The 19,599-nt window shown below is 52.3% G+C and overlaps 2 protein-coding genes across 5 annotated transcripts in view; one reads left to right on the plus strand and one right to left on the minus strand.

Annotated features, from left to right (window-relative positions):
* Positions 1-19,599, plus strand: part of SP7 (Sp7 transcription factor) — a 166,544-nt gene that overhangs the window by 119,711 nt on the left and 27,234 nt on the right. The window lies entirely within an intron of this gene.
* On the minus strand, positions 1,855-19,320 carry SENP1 (SUMO specific peptidase 1). Of its 4 annotated transcripts, XM_068410324.1 has the most exons (17): positions 19,237-19,320; positions 18,701-18,956; positions 17,950-18,022; positions 17,677-17,836; positions 16,017-16,176; positions 15,609-15,712; positions 15,284-15,531; positions 15,022-15,076; positions 14,646-14,684; positions 14,476-14,560; positions 14,029-14,181; positions 13,390-13,521; positions 12,756-12,959; positions 11,796-11,875; positions 5,705-5,789; positions 4,470-4,565; positions 1,855-3,530 (listed from the first exon to the last, which is right to left on the minus strand). In XM_068410324.1, exons 2-17 carry the CDS (start codon positions 18,812-18,814, stop codon positions 3,468-3,470), a joined length of 1,851 nt encoding a protein of 616 aa, XP_068266425.1. In that variant the 5' UTR covers positions 18,815-18,956; positions 19,237-19,320; the 3' UTR covers positions 1,855-3,467. The 4 variants fall into 4 exon arrangements, with proteins under 4 accessions (XP_068266425.1, XP_068266424.1, XP_068266422.1 ...); XM_068410323.1 differs by lacking the exon at positions 1,855-3,530 and having other exon boundaries at positions 3,964-4,565; positions 15,284-15,525; XM_068410321.1 differs by lacking the exon at positions 1,855-3,530 and having other exon boundaries at positions 3,964-4,565.

The raw sequence follows: 19,599 nt of genomic DNA on the forward strand, positions 1-19,599 counted from the left end.
TGGGAATCCAGAGGATGCCCAGAACAGAAGGGAAGGAGGGAGAAGGGCACCTGGGGCAGGAGGGTCCCTGGGGCAGATGGACCCACCTCACCTGCAGGAGAAAAAGACACAAACCTGATTCTTTTCAGCACAAATCTGTGAAGGTTTTTGGCCGGTGCGTTTGCAGAGGCACTTCAAGAAAGATGTTGAGGTGTTGGAGTGAGTGCAGAGGAGGGCAACCAAGCTGGTGAAGGGTCTGGAGGGTCTGACCTGCGAGGAACGGCTGAGGGAGCTGGGGGTGTTTAGCCTGGAGAAGAGGAGGCTCAGAGGTGACCTTAGTGCAGTCTACAACTACCTGAAGGGAGGTTGGAGCGGGGTGGGAGTCGGCCTCTTCTCCCAGGCAACCAGCGACAGGACAAGAGGACACAGCCTCAAGCTTGGCCAGGGGAGGGTCAGGTTGGACATTAGGAAGCATTTCTTCTCAGCAAGGGTCATTAGACACTGGAAGGGGCTGCCCAGGGAGGTGGTGGAGTCACCATCTCTGGAGGGGTTTAAGACAAGACTGGACATGGCACTTAGTGCCCTGGTCTAGTTGCCATGGTGGTGTCAGGGCCATGGTTGGACTCGATGATCCCAGAGGGCTCTTCCAACCTCAGTGATCCTGTGAACCCCGCTCTGGCCCGGAGCATCGCTCCGAAACCCCCCCAGCAGCGAGCAGCAGCACCCGGAGAAGCACCATCTCCCCATCCCGCTGCTCCTCGCATCCACCCCGATTCCCACAAGATTTTCCAAGAAGCCCCCAGCAAACCCTCTCCTTGTGGGGGGGGATAAAACAAGATGCAAATCACCCCCTAAAGGCTTCTGGAGGCATCCGAGCTATAAAAACTCAGCACATAGAGCAGGGCAGGTAATTCCCGACTTCTAGGCACAGCTTTTGGGAGGGGATGAATGGAGCATTGAGGGCCTGGGGTGGGAGACAGCGACGTGGGTATTTACAGAAGCCACGTGTGTGTGTGTGTGTGTGTGTTTGTGTGAGGAATGTCGGGAGACATTAATGAGTGGCTCTTTGGAAATATCAGGCAAAAAATTAAAAAAAAATCTCACTCATGTCTAGGAATAAGGCGAAAGGAAGGAGGGGAAAAAGTCAATATGACCTGAAAATCCCCAGACTGAGACAGCCGGGCAATGTGATTTATTCTATTAATAAATAAATGCAGAAAGAAGGGGGAGGAATAAATGCTGAATGCATTTTTTTGGTGGCCGCAGAGGGCTGGGAGCCGCGTGGCCGGGGAGGGGGGTGGGAGCCTCTTCGGGGTCCCAGGCACAAGCCGCCTTTGACGGGACCATTTTCTCCTTGGCTTTTTTTTTTGGGGGGGAGCAGGGAGCCAAGGCAAACAAGGGACTTGTTGATTTTTTGGTCCTGGGACATTATATGGGGCTCTTTCAGCCCAGAATTACTGTTCAGAGTGGGGTGAGGCGGGCTGGAAGCTCCTTGCCCCAGGGGTGGGAAGGGATGAAGCCCTAAAGCAGGTTACTGGGACAGGATCCCAATTCCCAACTCCTCAAAGCAGCAAAATAAAGGTGAGAAGAGGCAGCGTGCGACTGTAAAGGCCTTTTACCTGCAGCTCACAGCACCTCCAGCTCTTTCCTCCATCAAATTGGGCTAAAAGACCTCCGTAGGGTGAGCACACGATACTGGGAGGGATTTATTTTAACTGGAGGGTGAATTACACCGGCTCCAGTGCAGGGACACAGCTCCCAGCTCGTTTTATTTAACCATGAACCACGACACGTGCACAAAAAGAGAAAAAATAAGTTGGTTTTTTTTTTTTTCTCAGATCTTTAATTGCAGTAAAAGATAGAAAAAAGGTAATATATGAACTCGGTATAAAACACACAGAGGGGAGAAGGAAGGGGTTACAAACCAGCCTAACAAAGAACACAACCTGGCGGGAAGCACGGGGAGAAATTTTGTACAAAACTACTGCTTACAGGTAGAGAAAAAAAAACGTATAAAATATCCCTCCCCTCAGCCAGAGAGAAAAATACAAAAAGTGGACGTTACGTCGTTCTTTTATACTTAAAAAGGTTCTGTACACGGGAGGAAAGCAGCAGGTTGAAGCTTGTCAAACACCGGCCGCTTCCTCCCACATCCCACTTGAAAATAAATTAAAAAAAAAAAAAAAAGTTGAAAGCATCAGCACAGCCCCACAGCGGGGAAATATCAGAAGCATCCCCCAAAAAATGCTGTTTTTTTGTGAAGGGTTGAAGTGTTTTTGAGTATTTTACTTCTTCCTCCCGTGACTGATGGCTCCTCGTCCTCGAGGCTCCCCGGAGTCGCTGGCTGAACACTCAGAGATACCCTTGGAAGCACTTCTCGACTCCGGCGCCTTCGCTGCCACCTTTGACCTCGCTCAGCCTTTATCCCCGGGGCGAAACATGTGCAAAATATCACGGAGAGAGAGAGAGAAACAAGAGAGAGGAGCGATTCATTGCGCTCAGCTGGGGCCCTCCGCGCCAGGACAAAGGTGGCCAAGAAGCCGCGGCCCCGGCTCCTGCGAGGAGGCAAAGCCAGGGCAGGGAGTGAAAAAATTAAAGAAAAAAAAACCCCAAAATATAATAAAAACCCAACACAAAAGGCCCAACGCACACACAGGCTTTGTTCTGTGTCGCTGCGGAGAAAAATGTGGAAATATATACAAAATAATTCAACGGCGTTGAGTTTTGTACCTGAATTTCCGTAAACATGCTAAAGAACTGGGAGGGCAACTCCTCGGGAAGGAAAAAAACACAAAAAAAAAGACTCAAAAGCAACATTTAACAAACAAATGACTTTTCAGCCATCCCCCAGCTCCTGCCTGCGACCCTCCAGGGATGCCTGACCCCCCTCCAGCCCCTAAAGCCCAAAGCCAGGCGTGTCCTAAGGCCCAAGGGTTGCAGCTTATCAGCTTAGGATTAGGGTAGAGGTTGTGATGGGTGACAAACCGCTGCCTTTGAGGACAGAAAGATGATACAGAAGCAGAGGACGCGCCAAAAATGTTCCTCTACAAGAAAACCCTCCCTCCATCCACCTTCAAATACATTCAGAGCATCCAGAGCCTTTTAAGTGCCTTCCCCCTCTGAAGCCACGCCGGCAGCTCAGCAAAACGCTGCAAAAAAAAAAAAAAAAGCAGAAAAAAAGTTCCTCGAATGTTCTGAAGCTGCCTCCCCCCCTTCAAGTCTCAGCACCTGAAAATTGCTTGTAAAAATAGGTCTGAAAATAGAAAAAGAAAGAAAAAAAATAAAAGGCGAGTGTGCTTCTGAACGTTTCTATTGCGCGTTGGTCCGTGAACGGTGTTTTATCAAAAATACGACAGAGTTCGGTTGGTGTGTTTTGGGCTGAAGCCCCCCCCGGCAGGTTGACGCCTGCCACGGCTCAGGCTGCTGAGCAAAGTTGGGCACTTCTTGATCACAATCTCGCAAAGGAACCGGCTTTGGGTGCGACGTCATCATAGCAGCTTGCGATGAAGGATTTCCCAGGCCATTCGCTTTCGGAAGTAGGGCATGTGTTGCTTTGGGTGGGGGGGAAAAGAGGAGAGAAAGAAAACATCCATCAGCACGTGGCTCACTGCTGGAGCTCGCAGAGAGTGGCCACTGTCCTGGGTGCAGATCTTTTTTTGGGAGGAAAACTCACTTTCTGATTATTGAAAAACTGATTATTGATTACTGTGTCCAGTTCTGGGCCCCGCACTTCAAGAGAGATGTTGAGGGGTTGGAGCGAGTGCAGAGGAGGGCGACCAAGGTGGGGAAGGGTCTGGAGGGTCTGACCTGCGAGGAACGGCCGAGGGAGCTGGGGGGGTTTAGCCTGGAGAAGAGGAGGCTCAGAGGTGACCTTAGTGCAGTCTACAACTACCTGAAGGGAGGGTGGAGCGGGGTGGGAATCGGCCTCTTCTCCCAGGCAACCAGCGCCAGGACAAGAGGACACAGCCTCAAGCTTGGCCAGGGGAGGGTCAGGTTGGACATTAGGAAGCATTTCTTCTCAGCAAGGGTCATTAGCCATTGGAAGGGGCTGCCCAGGGAGGTGGTGGAGTCACCATCTCTGGAGGGGTTTAAGACAAGACTGGCCATGGCACTTAGTGCCCTGGTCTAGTTGCCATGGTGGTGTCAGGGCCATGGTTGGACTTGATGAGCCCAGGGGGCTCTTCCAACCTCACTGATTCTGTGAGAACAGGATAGTGGATGAGATCTAGGTAGTAACGTAGCTCTGCTGATATTCTTGAATAATCAGAGTGGGTTTAGAGGAACGATTTTACGTGGTGTAAGGAACTGCTGCGGTGCCTTGTGGCAGCTCTACTCCAAGGAGGAGCAGTACAGTCCCCACGTGGGCCATTGGCACTTTAAACCCACAGAGGAGGAGGAAAAGGGCATTTGGAAAAATCAGAATGAGCACAAAAAAGTGGCACGTGCCCGTCTCTCCCCGGGCATGAGGGTGACGCCAGGGTGGGGTTTACCTGAGTGAAGTTGATGGGCTTGTCTTTGGTGATGCAGTCGGCGTATTTGCAGGCAAACATCCCGCAGTCGCTGCCGTTCATCTGCTGCGGGATCTCCTTTAATGAAAGGACAGAAAAACCCAAATGTCATTTCCAGAGGAGCCAGTTCCCGCTTCCCAGCTTCTGAGGATGAGGAGCTCCAAGTGAGGGACCTCTCTCAACCAAGTCCTAACGGCAGGTCTGCAGAGATGGGCAAATCATAGAACCACAGAGTGGTTTGGGTTGGAAGGGACCTTAAAGCCCATCTTGTTCCAACCCCTGCCACGGGCAGGGACACCTTTCACCAGCCCAGGTTGCTCCAAGCCCCATCCAACCTGGCCTTGAACACTGCCAGGGAGGGGGCAGCCACAGCTTCTCTGGGCAACCTGGGCCAGGCTCTCACCACCCTCACAGCAAAGAATTTCTTCCCAATATCTCAATCTCCCCTCTGGCAGTTTAAAACTGTTCCCCCTCGTCCCATCACTCCATGCCCTTGTCAAAAGCCCCTCTCCAGCTTTCCTGTAGCCCCTTCAGGTGCTGGAAGGTGCTAGAAGGTCTCCCTGGAGCCTTCTCTTCTCCAGGCTGAACAGCCCCAGCTCTCTCAGCCTGTCTCCAGAGCAGAGGGGCTCCAGCCCTCTGAGCATCTTCATGGCCTCCTCTGGACTCGCTCCAACAGCTCCGTGTCCTTCTTGTGTTGGGGGCCCCCAGAGCTGGACGCAGCACTGCAGGGGGGGTCTCAGGAGAGCGGAGCAGAGGGGCAGAATCCCCTCCCTCGCCCTGCTGGCCACGCTGCTGGGGATGCAGCCCAGGATGCCGTTGGCTTTCTGGGCTGTGAGCGCACGTTGCCGGCTCATGGTGAGCTTCTCGTCACCCATCACCCCCAAGTCCTTCTCCTCAGGGCTGCTCTCAATCCATTCTCCTCCCAGCCTGGATTTGTGCTTGGGATTGCAGCGTGAGTAAGGGGAGATGAAGACAAGAGGGTGGGCAGTGGGAATCGAGGTGGCACTGGGGCACCCCTGGCTCAGAAAAGCCTCCCTACTTCCACGCAGGGCTGGATGGCGACCTGCAGCACAGCAGCCTGCCACAGAAGAGCTGGATTCATTACCAGGAGAACACGTCCATCAGGAAAACCAGCCAGGAACGGCGCATCAGGGCCAAGAACAAAAGCAAGGACCAAGAGAGACCCCTTCTCCAAACCTCTGGCTGCCCAAACCTACCTGACTCTTCTTACTCAGCAACGACCAGCCGTTAGTGTCGAACTCTTTCCTTTTCTTGTCCAGACTTTCCTGTTTCAAGTATTGCCTGTAGGAATGAGAGAACAAAGAAAGCTTACTTAGAGGAACGGGGGAAGCCAGCCAGTACCCTATATGTCAGTTTACCTAAGATGTCCTCTGCCATGTTTGCAGAATTAATGCAAAATGGAAGTCCAATATTTTCGTCTCGGTGCTGGCCACCTGAAAAAGGGCTCTACAGACCCAGGCTTTGAGGCAGTCAAAAGAAGGACCAAAGAAGACTTTAAAAACTCATCCAAAAAAAAGTACCTGCCAAGCAGAGAGTCAAAACCACAAATAAACCAGCGAGAACAAATCTAATTCATCAGAGAGTGACTCACGGCAGGGAAAAGCTCAGCAGCCACGGGGCTGCCTCGACAGGGCTCCGGCAAGCGGAGCGTTGTACTTGAGGGGAGGTTAGAGAGCTGAGCTCCCTTCTCTGATGGTGTCCTGTGAACTGGTGCCTCTTGTCTCTTGAGGATCTTACTTAGCAGGAAGGTTGACAGGAGCTAGTGTGTCACAACCTTCACAGCATCTCAGCAGCAATCACCCTGTGTCAAAAAAAAAAACCACCACGAAGCTCCTCTCCAGGCTGGTGGTGGGTTCACCTCGCTGGCAGATCTTCTCCTGGAGCTCTTCTCCCCAGGTTTCTCTTCCATTCTTGATTTAATTTCTTCTTACCGCAGAAGACAGATGGCAGATGCTTTCAGGGAGAGGCAAACGAGGGAAGATGACCCTGATTTTCTCAGATAAGGTCCAAGGCTTGAGGATGGATGGGAAAAGCCACACCACAGCCCTCTCCGAGATGCTTTTAGAGGGATTGAGTCAAGCGGGGAGCACAAGTGGGAGAAGGAGCCAGTTTTGGCTGGGGCAGGATGTCAAACACCTTCCACAAGCCTTCAGCAGAGGGAGAAAAGCCACAGAGCCCATCACATTCCAGTTCCTAGAACTGGAGAACAAGGAAAGCTCATGGGTACTGACCCATCTCCTCTGCCCAAAGAGGTTTCCACCAGTTTGGCCTAAATTATACCACTGGAAGAACAGAAAATCGGGGGTTTTTTCCTGTCTCCTTGAAAAAGTTTAGAAACTCTTACCAAGACCATGCCCCAAAGCACGTCCAAGCAACTGCCACGTGTTTTTCTTCGCAGATATGAACACCTTGAACCATTCCCTTCACTCTGAAGTATGGAAAGAGGAGCTCAGGAAGGACTCAGACATAAAGGTGGACTAGGGTGAGCCCAAGGAGACAAGGCAATGGGCTCAAGACATTCTTAGTGACCCTAAAGAAGCCCCTCTGTTGGCTGCCAGCGTCATTAAGTGACATTCAGCTTCACAGACACCTTCTGCTCATCTTGGTTACCAAAAGGACCAGGAAGATCTACAGAAACCATCTCCTTCACGTTTGGCATCTTCTCAAAACAGCCCGAGGTGCCTTCTCGCCGTCGCGGCTGCGATCAGCGAGTTTGGAAAGGAAAAGCAAAGGATTAGATGCTGCTGGCTGGAACGGAGGGGTCAAGAGAGCATCTGGCGCGGAGAGGGAGGCGGGTTTGGCCGCCAACGCGGGGAGACGTGCCATCTTTCGGAAACCTGATCCACAAAGACTTAGCTAAATCGCATCTCGCTGTTAGTAAACGCCGAAAAGCGACGGGAGAAGGAGGTGATGCGACCCGCAGATGAGCCCGAAAGATGTAGGGTCGAACTTGGTGCCAGTCAGGGGATTTTCTCTTTTGTAACTCCGAAGAACTACTCAAAGAAAAACTCTCCTGGGCTGAAGAGTCCCTAAAACACCCAGAGGTGAAGAGTTACACTGAAGGAAGTACTTGAAACGGCAGCAGAAGGACCCAGCAACCTCTGAACGCAGACACAGCCCCATCCGAGCGATCGTGTCTCTAGAAAATAGCCAGAAATAGGTTTTCTGGGATGTCAGAGAGTCAAGGAGGGGAATCTCCCTCCTGGCAGTCCCCCGAGGCTAGAGCAGGTCCAGACAAGCATTCTCTATCAGCCTTCATGGGCTGGCCGCACGCTCCCAGCCCAGTTCCCCAGCGCAGGGTCTGCTGGCTGCCAGCAACTGCTGGAATTGCTCTTGGGAAGCTGCTCGGCTGCAGTTTGGACAAGACATGATCAGCAGGGGGTAAATCTCAGACAAAAAAAAAACCAAACAAAACCCACCACAACCCTTTCACCAAGCACGAGAAGTCTCCATATCTCATCTCCAAATAAAAACCTAATGAATGAAGAAATTCCTTGCAAGGAGTTCAAAATAATAGTGAGCTGAGCCTCCAGTAGCTGGAGGAAGGGAGCAGACTATCTGCACCACAATACAAACATGGTGAAAATGTTTAATTAATTAAACTGCCTCATTTCAATAAAAAAAAATATCCTGGTGATTAGTGCCTACTACAGAACCCACTCGAATCCTCAGCTAAAAAAAGAGCAGCAGCACACAGCCCACTCTGTTCTGCACGCTCGAGACAGGGAGTGAAGCCGTGCAGATAAATAAAATGATGCATCACACGAGGAACCGTGAGGAGCCTCCAAGCAACATCTCCAGGTCTGCACAGACGGAGCGGGGGCAGAGAGAGGATCCGAGCGCAAGACTTGTCTGGCAGACGGGGAAGAAACCGGTGAAGTTTAAATGATGCTGATGTTTAAATGATGAATGATGTTTAAATGAAATTTAAATTTTCTTCTCAGCAAGGGTCATTAGACATTGGAAGGGGCTGCCCAGGGAGGTGGTGGAGTCACCATCTCTGGAGGGGTTTGAGACAAGACTGGCCATGGCACTTAGTGCCCTGGTCTAGTTGCCATGGTGGTGTCAGGGCCATGGTTGGACTCGATGAGCCCAGAGGGCTCTTCCAACCTCAGTGATTCAGTGAAATGAAGTTCAAATGATCTGCTTCGGCAGATAAAGCCATCAGGTGGCTTCAGCACATCCAGTTTTATCTGCAACTACCACAAGCCACAGCTCTAACACCGACACACCCACAGCAGCCAGGAAATTGAGTTGGTTTTGAGTTGATTGGTTTTAAACTGAAAGAGGGGAGATTGAGATGAGATATTGGGAAGAAATTCTTTGCTGTGAGGGTGGTGAGACCCTGGCCCAGGTTGCCCAGAGAAGCTGTGGCTGCCCCCTCCCTGGCAGTGTTCAAGGCCAGGTTGGATGGGGCTGGGAGCAACCTGGGCTGGTGGAAGGTGTCCCTGCCCGTGGCAGGGGGGTTGGAACGAGATGGGCTTTAAGGTCCCTCCCAACCCAAATAATTCTCTGATTCTATGACTGAAATAACCCACTACGCACAGTTCACGTGAACTGTGACCATCACCTGTGCAGTTTCCTAAAAGGAGCCTCCACCAATCTCGCCTGCACGCCCAGATCAGACACGCCGTGTAAGAAACACGCACCAGTCCTGCCTAGGAAACAGCCTGAACCACCTTTTAGAAGGAGACTGAAAGAAAAGAACTTAAAATCCTGAGACTACTTTGGGAGGCAGAACTAAATCGATGAACTTCACCAGGACCTCAAGGAGAAAAAGCCTGACACAGAATTTTTAAGCAGAATTACACGCCAAATCCAACCCCAACATGCCTGAGATGCCCCATCAAGCACTGCAGGCTTTTAATCTCCGTTTCCTAAATCTGAAAATGGATTTTTTTGCCCTCTGCAGTGCTTACACACACACACAAACCTGACCAGGTGCCTCAGGGAATTGTTGAAATGAGCTCCACAGCACACTGCTAAATAGCTGCGAGCCCCCAAGGAAAGGGCAGGGGAAGGTAAAAGCATTTCGAGCGCTGCTGCTAGCAGGAGATAAGAAGATTTCACAGGCACGAGTCGCTTTGTGTGCTCTGTCCCCTCAGCTTTCCTCCAGCCTCGGGACATTAGAATCAAGTTTTTAACTCATTTTAACAGGTTGGTTTATGTCTGCTCCAAATCAGACCCTTCCAGCAGAGCTGAGATACCGAGCGGTGTGTTTCCCAAAGAGAAACCCCACCAAACCAGAGGCAGCTTCCTAAAAATCCACTCCAGCTCTCACACCCAAGCTGTGTGAAAGCCCAGATGCTGAAACAAAGCAGAGCAGGCACCAAACCATAAATATCCGTGGTCCCTACTCCCTCCTAGCCCGGCCAGTAGCCCTGGTATTTAATCAGTCACCTTCCCTGTGCCTCAGTTTCCCTCCTCTCTAATGTCTGGCTAATGGTACGACACTCACCACCTTTAGGAAGCTCTAAAGATTGAAAGCATGAAAGGGTCACTAACCATGAATAGGACCTCCGTCCCTTCTTCCCGGTGTGATCCTCCCACTGCATTCAACCAATAAAAGCCTCCTAAAAGGAAACAGAGGGAAAACAATTACGTCCAGGGCAACAGCGACCTGAAATCCCGGCTCTCTACCACTCACCCTGCGTGGCCAAAACACCTCGTATCCTCTGCTACTCTCTACCACCACTTTGGGGACCTGCTTCCTCAGCCCAGACCCCGAAACGAAGCACGAGTGGGACTCCTGGCTCTCACTCTCACCTCCCAGGTGTTTCATTTCACCAGATGTCCGTGCCTTTTTTTTTTTTTTTCCTTGGAATCAAAGAAATTCGGGCTGAAAGGAATTGCTTTCACCCAGACCATCCCTGCCCCAAGGCAGGCCAGCTCTGCCTGCACCGTCCTTGAAGCCAGAGGCAGAAGCCACACAGCAAAACCAAGACACTGCCCTGAGCCATTTCCCAAGTTTTTATACTTTTCCTTTCCCTTTCCTTCCTTTAAACCAACACCACAGAACCGTGTGGAAAAGGGAAACAGCTTTTTTAGAGTTATTTAAAAAAACCCAGTGCCCGCAGACTGCAAAGCACCTGAACTGGAAAACGAAGGTGGTAAATGGACTGGAAATGGCATCTGTCTGCTCTCTGTCTTTAACATTATTCACATTCCTTGACTGAATGAGTGACACCTCCGCTGACATACTCAACCTCATGCCAGAAGACTCAGGATCAGATTCCCAAGTCAGGAGCAAAGCTGAGACAAGAAACAGAACCGACGGCCGACCCGGGGTCAGCGTCTGAGTGAGAGGAGCTGGCGACTGCGTTTTGTAAATCACTTTGCAAACTGATTTGTATTAAGCCTGAGGGTCCTACGTGACTAGAGACCTTCGAAAAGAGGAGGTTTTTTCACCCCTGCCTGGAGAGCAGCTTATTTTTAATCACACTCCATTCAGAAGCAGCTTCCAACTATGGGAAAACAGTTCTGGATTTGACATGCAAGCACCTCTCTTCTCCAAGAGCTCAGAGAGCGGGCAGCCAGCTCCGCTGCCACCTGGAGCATCGCTCAGGATGGGAAAACCAAGACCTCCTCTGCAGTTTGAAGCCAGGAAGAACAGCTTCCACCCAGGAAGAACAGCTTCCACCCAGGAAGAACAGCTTCCACCCAGGAAGAACAGCTTCCACCCAGCTCCGGTGTGGAGGCACGGCACGGCGCGTAACGCCCTGCTGGAACTCAGTACAGACCTGTGCAAACCTTTATCCACGGCCCGAATCAAGATACACTCCCACACCCTACGTACACCATCGTGATGTCCAGAATCTCCTCCTTGAAATACAGGGCCACGCTACTGAGCTGATCTTTGCCACAGGCAGGGAGAGCTCCCACCTGGAGGAAGGGGCCAGGAGATGCCATTTCTTCAAGCAGGAAGGACCCCGATCCCTTAGGGTCTGAGAAGCCATTTTCCTCCTAAAGACGATGCCCAAGATGACTCTAGACTGGTAAAGCCCGATGTCCTCAACAGAACGGGTCTAAAACCCACCTATACCCACGAAGACAACACCAGCCTCACTGACAGGCTTCTGGGAAGAGGCAAAGCCATCGGCACAGGGACTCTCTCGCAGACCAGCTTCGTAACTGTGGACCACGAAGCATGAAAACCAGGATGTTCTTCTGCATCTTCTTTTCAGGACCCAGAAAGGGACCGTCCCCGTGGAAAGGTTGGTGCTTCCAGAGCAAGATAAGAAGCTCTCCGACTTTTAAACAGGCCCAACTCAAAGAAGTGTTACTCACAACAGTATCCTGCAGGCTTCGCTGTTTATTCCACCCATGGAGTCGTAGTAGGTGATGGTTTTTTTCCTGAAGTCTACCACCTACACAAAGAGAGAGTCGTTAATAACACGGCACAAGGAGCTCATCTCTTTGCCAGGCCACACGCTCTGCTGACAGAAAGCAGCTCAGACCATTTCACAGCAGAAAAGGATTTCAGAGGACTTCGAACACCCTTGGTAGAGCCCTCCCCCAAAAAAAACCTAAGGGATTTGGGTCCCCCCCCTTGCTGCTGCATTATTTAACCACTTGACTCTCGAAATGGGGCTCTCCTCAGAGCACCTGGGTAAAACACAAGAGCACTGTTATCCTCATTGTCAAAGCCGCAGAGGGATGGGTTTACAGAGGCTTTGCTCCACCTGACACGTGTGTACTGAGCAGTTCAAGACGTTTTTGGGGCCCCATGTCCCACTTCCACACCACCACCCACACGAGCATCACCTTCCCAGGCAGCTCAACAGCCCTCCGAGGAGGTCTGAGCTAAGGAGGCCGACGCAGGCTTAAAAGCCACGCGCAACCTGTTACCACACAGCTGCCAGCAGCCAAGAGAAGGGACAGAATAAATCAGGGGCAGGAGGGAGAAAGCTGTGTGGTATCTGTCACCTAGATCTCTCTAGAACGATCCCGTGGCAACATCTCTAAAGGCGAGTTTGTGGGAACGTGGAAACAAGATCTCTCTCCAGAGAATAAGCTAGCCTGACGTGACCTTCACAGCTGTCTTATTTTTTCTTTAAAAGCTACAAAAAAGTCACAACCATCTTTTTAGACTTTGATTTTTAACCATAAACAGGGATTTCCCCTCGCCATGCAAACACCTGACAACTGCATCGCTCAAGAGCTGTGAAATTTTAGCCTCAGTCACAGATGAATTTATAGGACAACCCGTTCCAGCTACGCTCTAGTGTGAATAACTAAAGCACTCACCGCCAGGCACCAGTGCACCCCCAGGTGAATAGGCACCAGGAGGAGATCCACGGAGAAGATATCCACTTTTTTAGTCCACCGTTTCACAGCTTGGTACCCCGCCGTTTTTAATTTGGTAAAGAAGAAAGTATTGAAGGCGTGAACTGCCGGCAACCCTTTCTCTTTGCTCCGCTCCATCAGCAAATTCATGTAGAAATTAATTATCTGGGAAAGAAAAAGCAGCCAGGGGATGTTAAGAGTGGTGATGCTTCTGCCTAAGGTGCAAAATTAGGTAAGAAATTGAGTTTTCCCTCCGCCCGTCCCTCTGAAGACCTGTCCCTGCGGGGATTTACAATAGCTCAACAGCCTTAAAACCTTTAAAAAGTCAGAAAGATTTAGGAATGCAGTCTTTTATATTTAAGATTTACTTTTTTTTTTCACCCCTGATCATGTCCACAGTCACTCCCACTCCTCCCAATATTATTTCTTGAAGCATTTCTCCACCAGCTTAACCGCTCCAGAGCGTGCAGCACAGCCCATATCTACTATTCACTCTCTGACTTCTTTCAGCAAAAAGGCAGACACGTTTTTTCACTTCAACCTACTTCAAATTGCCAAAGAAAAACATCTCAACAGCCCAAGGCAGGCTCCTCACCTCATCGTTGAGCCAGTTCAGGTTATTGAGGGTCTGAATGTCTTTGCGAGTGATCGTTAACCGAAAAGCTTCGCTGAGGACCTCGTCTTGGTTCCCACCTCGGAATACATTCTTTATTTCCTTTTCCATTTCCTACAGGGAGGACACAGACAGCACTGGAAGGGAGAGCTCCTGCTGTTCCCCTCACCTCACAAAGGCTGGATTTAAACCCAGGCTTATTCTTTGCTCCTCGAAGGATAAACTCACAGAATCAATCACTGAGGTTGGAAGAGCCCTCTGGGCTCATCGAGTCCAACCATTGCCCTGACACCACCATGGCAACTAGACCAGGGCACTAAGTGCCATGGCCAGGCTTGTCTTAAACCCCTCCAGAGATGGTGACTCCACCACCTCCCTGGGCAGCCCCTTCCAATGGCTAATGACCCTTGCTGAGAAGAAATGCTTCCTCATGTCCAACCTGACCCTCCCCTGGCCAAGCTTGAGGCCATGTCCTCTTGTCCTATCGCTAGTACAAGACACACACGGCAAAAGGGAACAGCTATCTGTTTGTACACACAGATCTCAGGAAAACATATTCATATTTAGGTCTTTTATGCACACAAGTATCTATTTGTGTACACTAGATCCAAGCAGACTTACCTCGGTGATTTCAGGGAACTCCTCTTCACCATCAGCTGCCTTCGCATCCTCTTTCTCTTCCGGGACCACCGTGACGGGAATTTCCTTCTCAAGGGGTACTCGAAGATTTAAATCCACCAGATCCTGCACTGAGTGTTCCTGTTCCTGCAACCGCTGAAGGAGAGACCTTCAGATTAGGTGGTGTCCAAGGAAGTCACCTCGCCGGGGCTTCCCAGGTTGCTGCGTGGGGCAAATTGTTCCAGGAGATGCAGAAAGGGCCACGGAGGGGGAGTGTTTACCCTGGCCATGACACTACCGAGAGCCCCGCCATGGGAAGGGGAAGGAACAGACCCCAGACCCCAAAGGAGTCCATTTTTGTCATTTTTCCATTTCCATTTTGCTTTTAATTCTATGGTTTAACATTCAGACTTGCAAAGACTGCCCTTGCAAGGAACTGCTCCCTGTTACCTGGCTTTGCAGCTGTAAGGCCAGCGCCTTCTGCTCTTCAATTTGCCGCCACCTCTCCCGTGCTCGTGAATCGTAGACGCTGGTCCTGAAACAGCACAGTTTGTGTGACCAAATCAGGGGTTTCTGTCTACACTCACGCCAGGAAAACAGAGCAGAAAGGGTGTACTTACAGTTCTTTGATCCACAGTTCTGCCTGGAAGAACGGGAGGCTAGAAAGGGGTAGAAAGGAGAGGTGTAAGTGGTCTCCTTCACACGGAGAGTAAGTAATTGCCTCAGAAGTGATTTGTAAGTGTTATCTGAGGACAGCCCTACTGCTAGAGCGATCGTAGGAGCTACAGACAGATCTGCCAGCGATTTGCAGCCAGATCTCAAGAGGTTTGATACATCACACTCAACCTCCTGTAACTACAGCAAACTGCTCTCTCTTCATGAGACACTCAGAAAGCCACTGGTCACCTTCTACTCTGTGTCCTCACCTCTCCATGGAATTAAAAAAGCTTGTGTAACCCATCCCCTTCCTCCAGATACCATTTGGCAGCCTCTTACCTTGGTGCTGGGGTTCTGGAATCCTTTACCTTGAGTAAAATGACAGAGTCCGACCCTAAAGAGAGTAAAGCATACTGAATGTTGTTACCCTCACAGTTACTACCCACTTCCACAACTACTACTCACTTCCACATCTGCTGCAGGAGCCCAAATACAGAGGGGGAGGGAAAAAGTGGCTTTGCCACATACATTTAAGTCAACTGCCAGGTCTGGGGGTTTCATTTTGGGATCAGTTTTTGTTTTATTGGGTTGTTTTTTTTACCTTCAGACTGTGTGCTAGATGCTGGTAGATTTTCTTGCTGATGCTGGGCTGTGGAGTTAGAGGACTCAAAGATATTGGGGGGATAGCTGGGTACGGAGTAGAGCGCGGGTTTGTGTGGCGGCTGCTCCTGTGCTCCGAGGATGCTGGTTGCTGAACTGGCTGGTGCAATGCTGTGAGCTTCAAAGAGCTTCGAGTTCTTGCTGGGAGTTTCTTTCACTACGGTTTTGCTGGAGTTTGAACACCTGGACCTAGGAACAACAGAAAGGGAGTTCCCAGCGAATACATCTGACGCCGGCGGCTGGGGAAGAGCTTTTTCCATACTCACAGATGGAAGGGGAACAGCGAAGAGGGCTTGGACGTGGAAAATTGTTTTCCTGTGACCATCTGAAGCAACTGCCTGTAGATCTCTCGCTCTTCCTCTCGAACAGTCTGCAGGGGAACAGCCAGATATGTCTCACCAACATGATTTCACGGTGAAGAGTGAGCAAAAACACATGGAAGCAGAGATTTTATGGGCGCAAACACATCCAGAGGTCTTGAAAAGTTCAACCATCAGCCTTGATCAGACCAACCACAGCTGAAGTCTGACCGTGAGCAGAGCTGAAGCCAGCTTCTGCCCGGCACAAGGAGCGAATCCAGTTGGTTAGAGCCCCCTCGAGCACTTTGCGATGCTCAAAACGAGATCTCCTCACAACCAACCCCCCCCCAAATGCTCTCCCAGCTTTTTCTTTACCTCTTCCGCCGTGCTGACGAACCGCCGGGGAGTCTTCTTGGGGCTGAGCAGGCTGCGGCGACACGGCCCGCTCCAGGACGGGCTCTGAGCGGGTTTGATGGGAAAAGCCGACGCATGGCAATGGTGGTTTGATTTTCCTACAAAACTGTTGGACGTCCCACTGCCAGGAGAGAAAGAAATGCTTTTATTCGACTTCCTGCTTGGTTTAATCCACACTCTCATTCTCCCCCAACCCCAAACCCCGCCAACGTCCAGGCTACCCAACTGTGCTCAGAAATTAGTATTTTATTGGCGTTTTCAGACCCATCTCAAAGCTGAAGGCTGGCTCTCTCCATCAGCTTGTTCTGAAAACCCTTCCTGAGGTCTGTGCGGCCAAATCCGATGCCACCAGGCGGCACTGCAAGGCCGAGGAGCCACAGCCTGGAAACCCCCCCCCACCCCGGGCCAGACCTTCCCGCCCGACCCACCAGCTCCCGCTTCCATCCCCGCAGCACAAAATGGCTGAGCCCCGCCTGGAGACCCGGCTCTTGGCGTTTTTGTTTCTCAGTAACAGCAGATGCCCTCCCTCACCTCACTTCTCCCCGCTCCCACGCTCCCCTAAGAGCTCACAGAAAAAAATACACAGGTCACAGACTGAATCACAGACTGATTTGGGTTGGAAGGGACCATAAAGATCATCTCATTCCAACCCCCAGCCACAGGCAGGGACACCTCCCACCAGACCAGGTTGCTCCAAGCCCCATCCAACCTGGCCTTGAACACTGCCAGGGAGGGGGCAGCCACAGCTTCTCTGGGCAACCTGGGCCAGGGTCTCACCACCCTCACAGCAAACAATTTCTTCCTAATATCTCATCTCAATCTCCCCTCTTGCAGTTTAAAACCGTTCCCCCTCGTCCTGTCACTCCACACCCTTGTCAAAAGCCCCTCTCCTGCTTTCCTGTAGCCCCTTCAGGCGCTGGAAGGTGCTAGAAGGTCTTCCCGGAGTCTTCTCTTCTCTAGGCTGAACAGCCCCAGCTCTCTCAGCCTGTCTCCAGAGCAGAGGTGCTATGGAGATTCAACATTTCTCCCACTGAAATTAATTTTCCCTATTTGCAAATAAACATCGCTCACTGCGGGGATTTTCAGGAGCAATAAAGACTTGACCCAGTCTGGAAAGGTCTGAAACAACAGGAGTTTACACCCCAGCTGCCCAAATAACTCCTGCACCCAGCACCACGTGCACTAACCAACATGTTTCCACCACAAAACGATGATGTGTTATTTCTCTCCCAATTTCCCAGCGGCGTAATGATGTTCCCAGTCCCATCCCAATATACCAATACACCCCAAAACGGTCCGTTACCCCCCAAAAAGGTCCATTACACCCCAAAACGGTCCATTACACCCCAAAACGGTCCATTACACCACTACCTTCTGTAAAAGATGTGTTCCTCCATGCTGTGCACTACTTCTACTCCCAAACCCAGTGCTTCCACCTTTTACCTTTGCCATAGGGAGGGTATAAACACCAAAAGGCACCTACAGACCTGGCCAACCTTGACCCACACAACTATTTCCACCCTGAATTCACTCTGTATCGAATACCGGTGGTTTGGGTGAGTAAAATCCCCCACCTGAAGCTCCCACAGGGAGGGTTAAACGCGGAGGGAGCTCTACGTACCCGGGGTTTTTGCGAGCTTCAAGGTAAGAGCCTCGGCTCACCCTCGGCTTCTGCGGCACGGAGCCCAGAGAGGGAACCAAACCCCTCCACTGCCCGTTGGCGCTGGAGCCAAAGGCTCGAGGCTCCCCCGCTGCCCGGTAGCTCTCGAGGCAGGGGACTTCTGCAGGAGAGAAACATGGCAGCAGTCAGTAAAGAGCCACATTTTCCTCCCCAAGCTGCTTAGGGGAGGGAACAGCCAAAAAAACTGACACTCCGGGGCAGAAAACATCTTACCTGGGCTGTAATTAAGAGAGCAGGATGCGTTTCCAGCAGGGCAAGCGAAACCGCTCATCTTGTTGGGTAAAAACTGTGTGAAAAGATCGTAGTGTGTTACAAGAAGAAAGCACAGCTCAATCTCAAACCACAGGAGCGATAAAACTACGAGGTGTGGGGGGGGAAACATGACACGTTACAGCTCCTCCCCAATCACATCGTTATAAATTAGCAATTAATGAAGCAGAGTGTGGAATAACACACTAGTGCTGGTCTGGCAACGCAGCCCAAGCGCCACTCGCCCTCCCGCCCCCTCCTAAAATCAGCTCTCCCGGGTGCGACGGCGGTTTTAACGAGGAGAGAAATAAACTGACGCTGTTTTCATCTTGTCATGGGGCAAAAAAATCATCAGCTTCACACCCACGCTGGGGTTTACCGTCCGTGGGCAGATTCCACGCGTGATTTGGGTTTTTACACGCTCATCAGTAACTAACAGCGCAAATGGGGCTCTTGCAGCGTGGAAGCGTTGGGTGTTACCGAGATGGGGCTGTCAAAACCCCCCCGGCAGGGTCTGAACTCAAGGCTTGTGCAGACAGACCCTGCCTGCGGGCGTCGCCGACCCAGGGGGGTACCCACGGAGCGGGGAGAAGGGAGCGAGAGAAGCCCCCAGCCCCCAAAAACACATCACCCCTCCCCGACAGCGACCGGAGGGGGCTTGCTGCAGCAACGTGGGGCCCGGGGACCGCGGGGGAGGCTCAGGCGGGCTCCGCACCTTGGGGTCGGGCTGGGAGAGCGGCTCCCGCAGGCCGGTTCGCGAGGGCAGGGGAAAGGCCTTGAAGGCGGAGCCGTGGTCGGCCCGCGCCGCGTCCCGGGCCTCCATCCTCATGGGCTCCGCGGCCGCATCGGAGAAAGACGAGCCCCCGTCAGCTCCCCCCGCCCCGGTAACGGCGGAGGAGAAGCGGCGGAGAGGTCTCTATCGCGAGGGGCCGGGCCGGCTCGGAGAGCAGCGGGAGACTCGGGTTTTCTTTCTAAAAACAAAGATAACGAGAAAAACCGTCAGGGAAAGGCACGGCCCCGCCGGTAAGCGCCTGAAACGGGCTGGCGGCGGCCCCGGGACTCCCGCCGGGCAGAGGGAGCGGCCGGCGGTACCGGGCGAGGCCTCCCGGTGTTCCCCCCTGAGGCGGTACCGCTGCCCCGCACACGCTGCGCCCGGCCGGGGGCCGTCTCGCCGCCCCGGAGCCGCCGGTGAGGGCAGGCCGAGTCTGAGGCCTACCTCTGCCCCGCCCCGCCCCGCCCCGCCCGCCGTACCGGAAGCGTCCCGCGGGCGCGCGCGCCTTTCCCGGGCTCGGCGGCGGCTGCCGGCAACGAGGCGGCCGGAAGCGGAAGTTTACGGCGGGCGCGGCGGCGCAGGAAGTGACGCAATAGAGAGACACGCGCGGTGAGGGCCACGCTGGGCGGGGGGGGCGCGCATGCGCCGTGCGGGGGTGGCGGGGAGAGGAGGGAGCCCCCTGCTGGCGCGGCGGTCCCAGGGGTGGCAGCCCACGGAGGGGGGAGGCCTGGGGGGGGCAGCGTCACCCTATAGGGTGTCCCCTATGGGGAGGGGATCGCCCTATGGGGAGGGGATCACCCTAGAGGGGGTGTCACCCTATAGGGTGTCCCCTATGGGGAGGG

The sequence above is a fragment of the Nyctibius grandis genome, chromosome 11 (assembly GCF_013368605.1).
Source record: "Nyctibius grandis isolate bNycGra1 chromosome 11, bNycGra1.pri, whole genome shotgun sequence".
Lineage (NCBI taxonomy): Eukaryota > Metazoa > Chordata > Aves > Nyctibiiformes > Nyctibiidae > Nyctibius > Nyctibius grandis.

What these genes read in the sequence shown, in the direction of transcription:
- SENP1 (XM_068410321.1), bottom strand. Translation starts at nt 18,814, where the DNA reads ATGAGGATGGAGGCCCGGGACGCGGCGCGGGCCGACCACGGCTCCGCC. An exon ending in GAAGCTCGCAAAAACCCCGG is followed by an intron (nt 16,177 to 17,676) that starts GTACGTAGAGCT and finishes CTCTCCTGGCAG; the next exon opens with TGGGACGTCCAACAGTTTTG. An exon ending in GAAGCCTGCAGGATACTGTT is followed by an intron (nt 5,790 to 11,795) that starts GTGAGTAACACT and finishes TCATTCCTACAG; the next exon opens with GCAATACTTGAAACAGGAAA.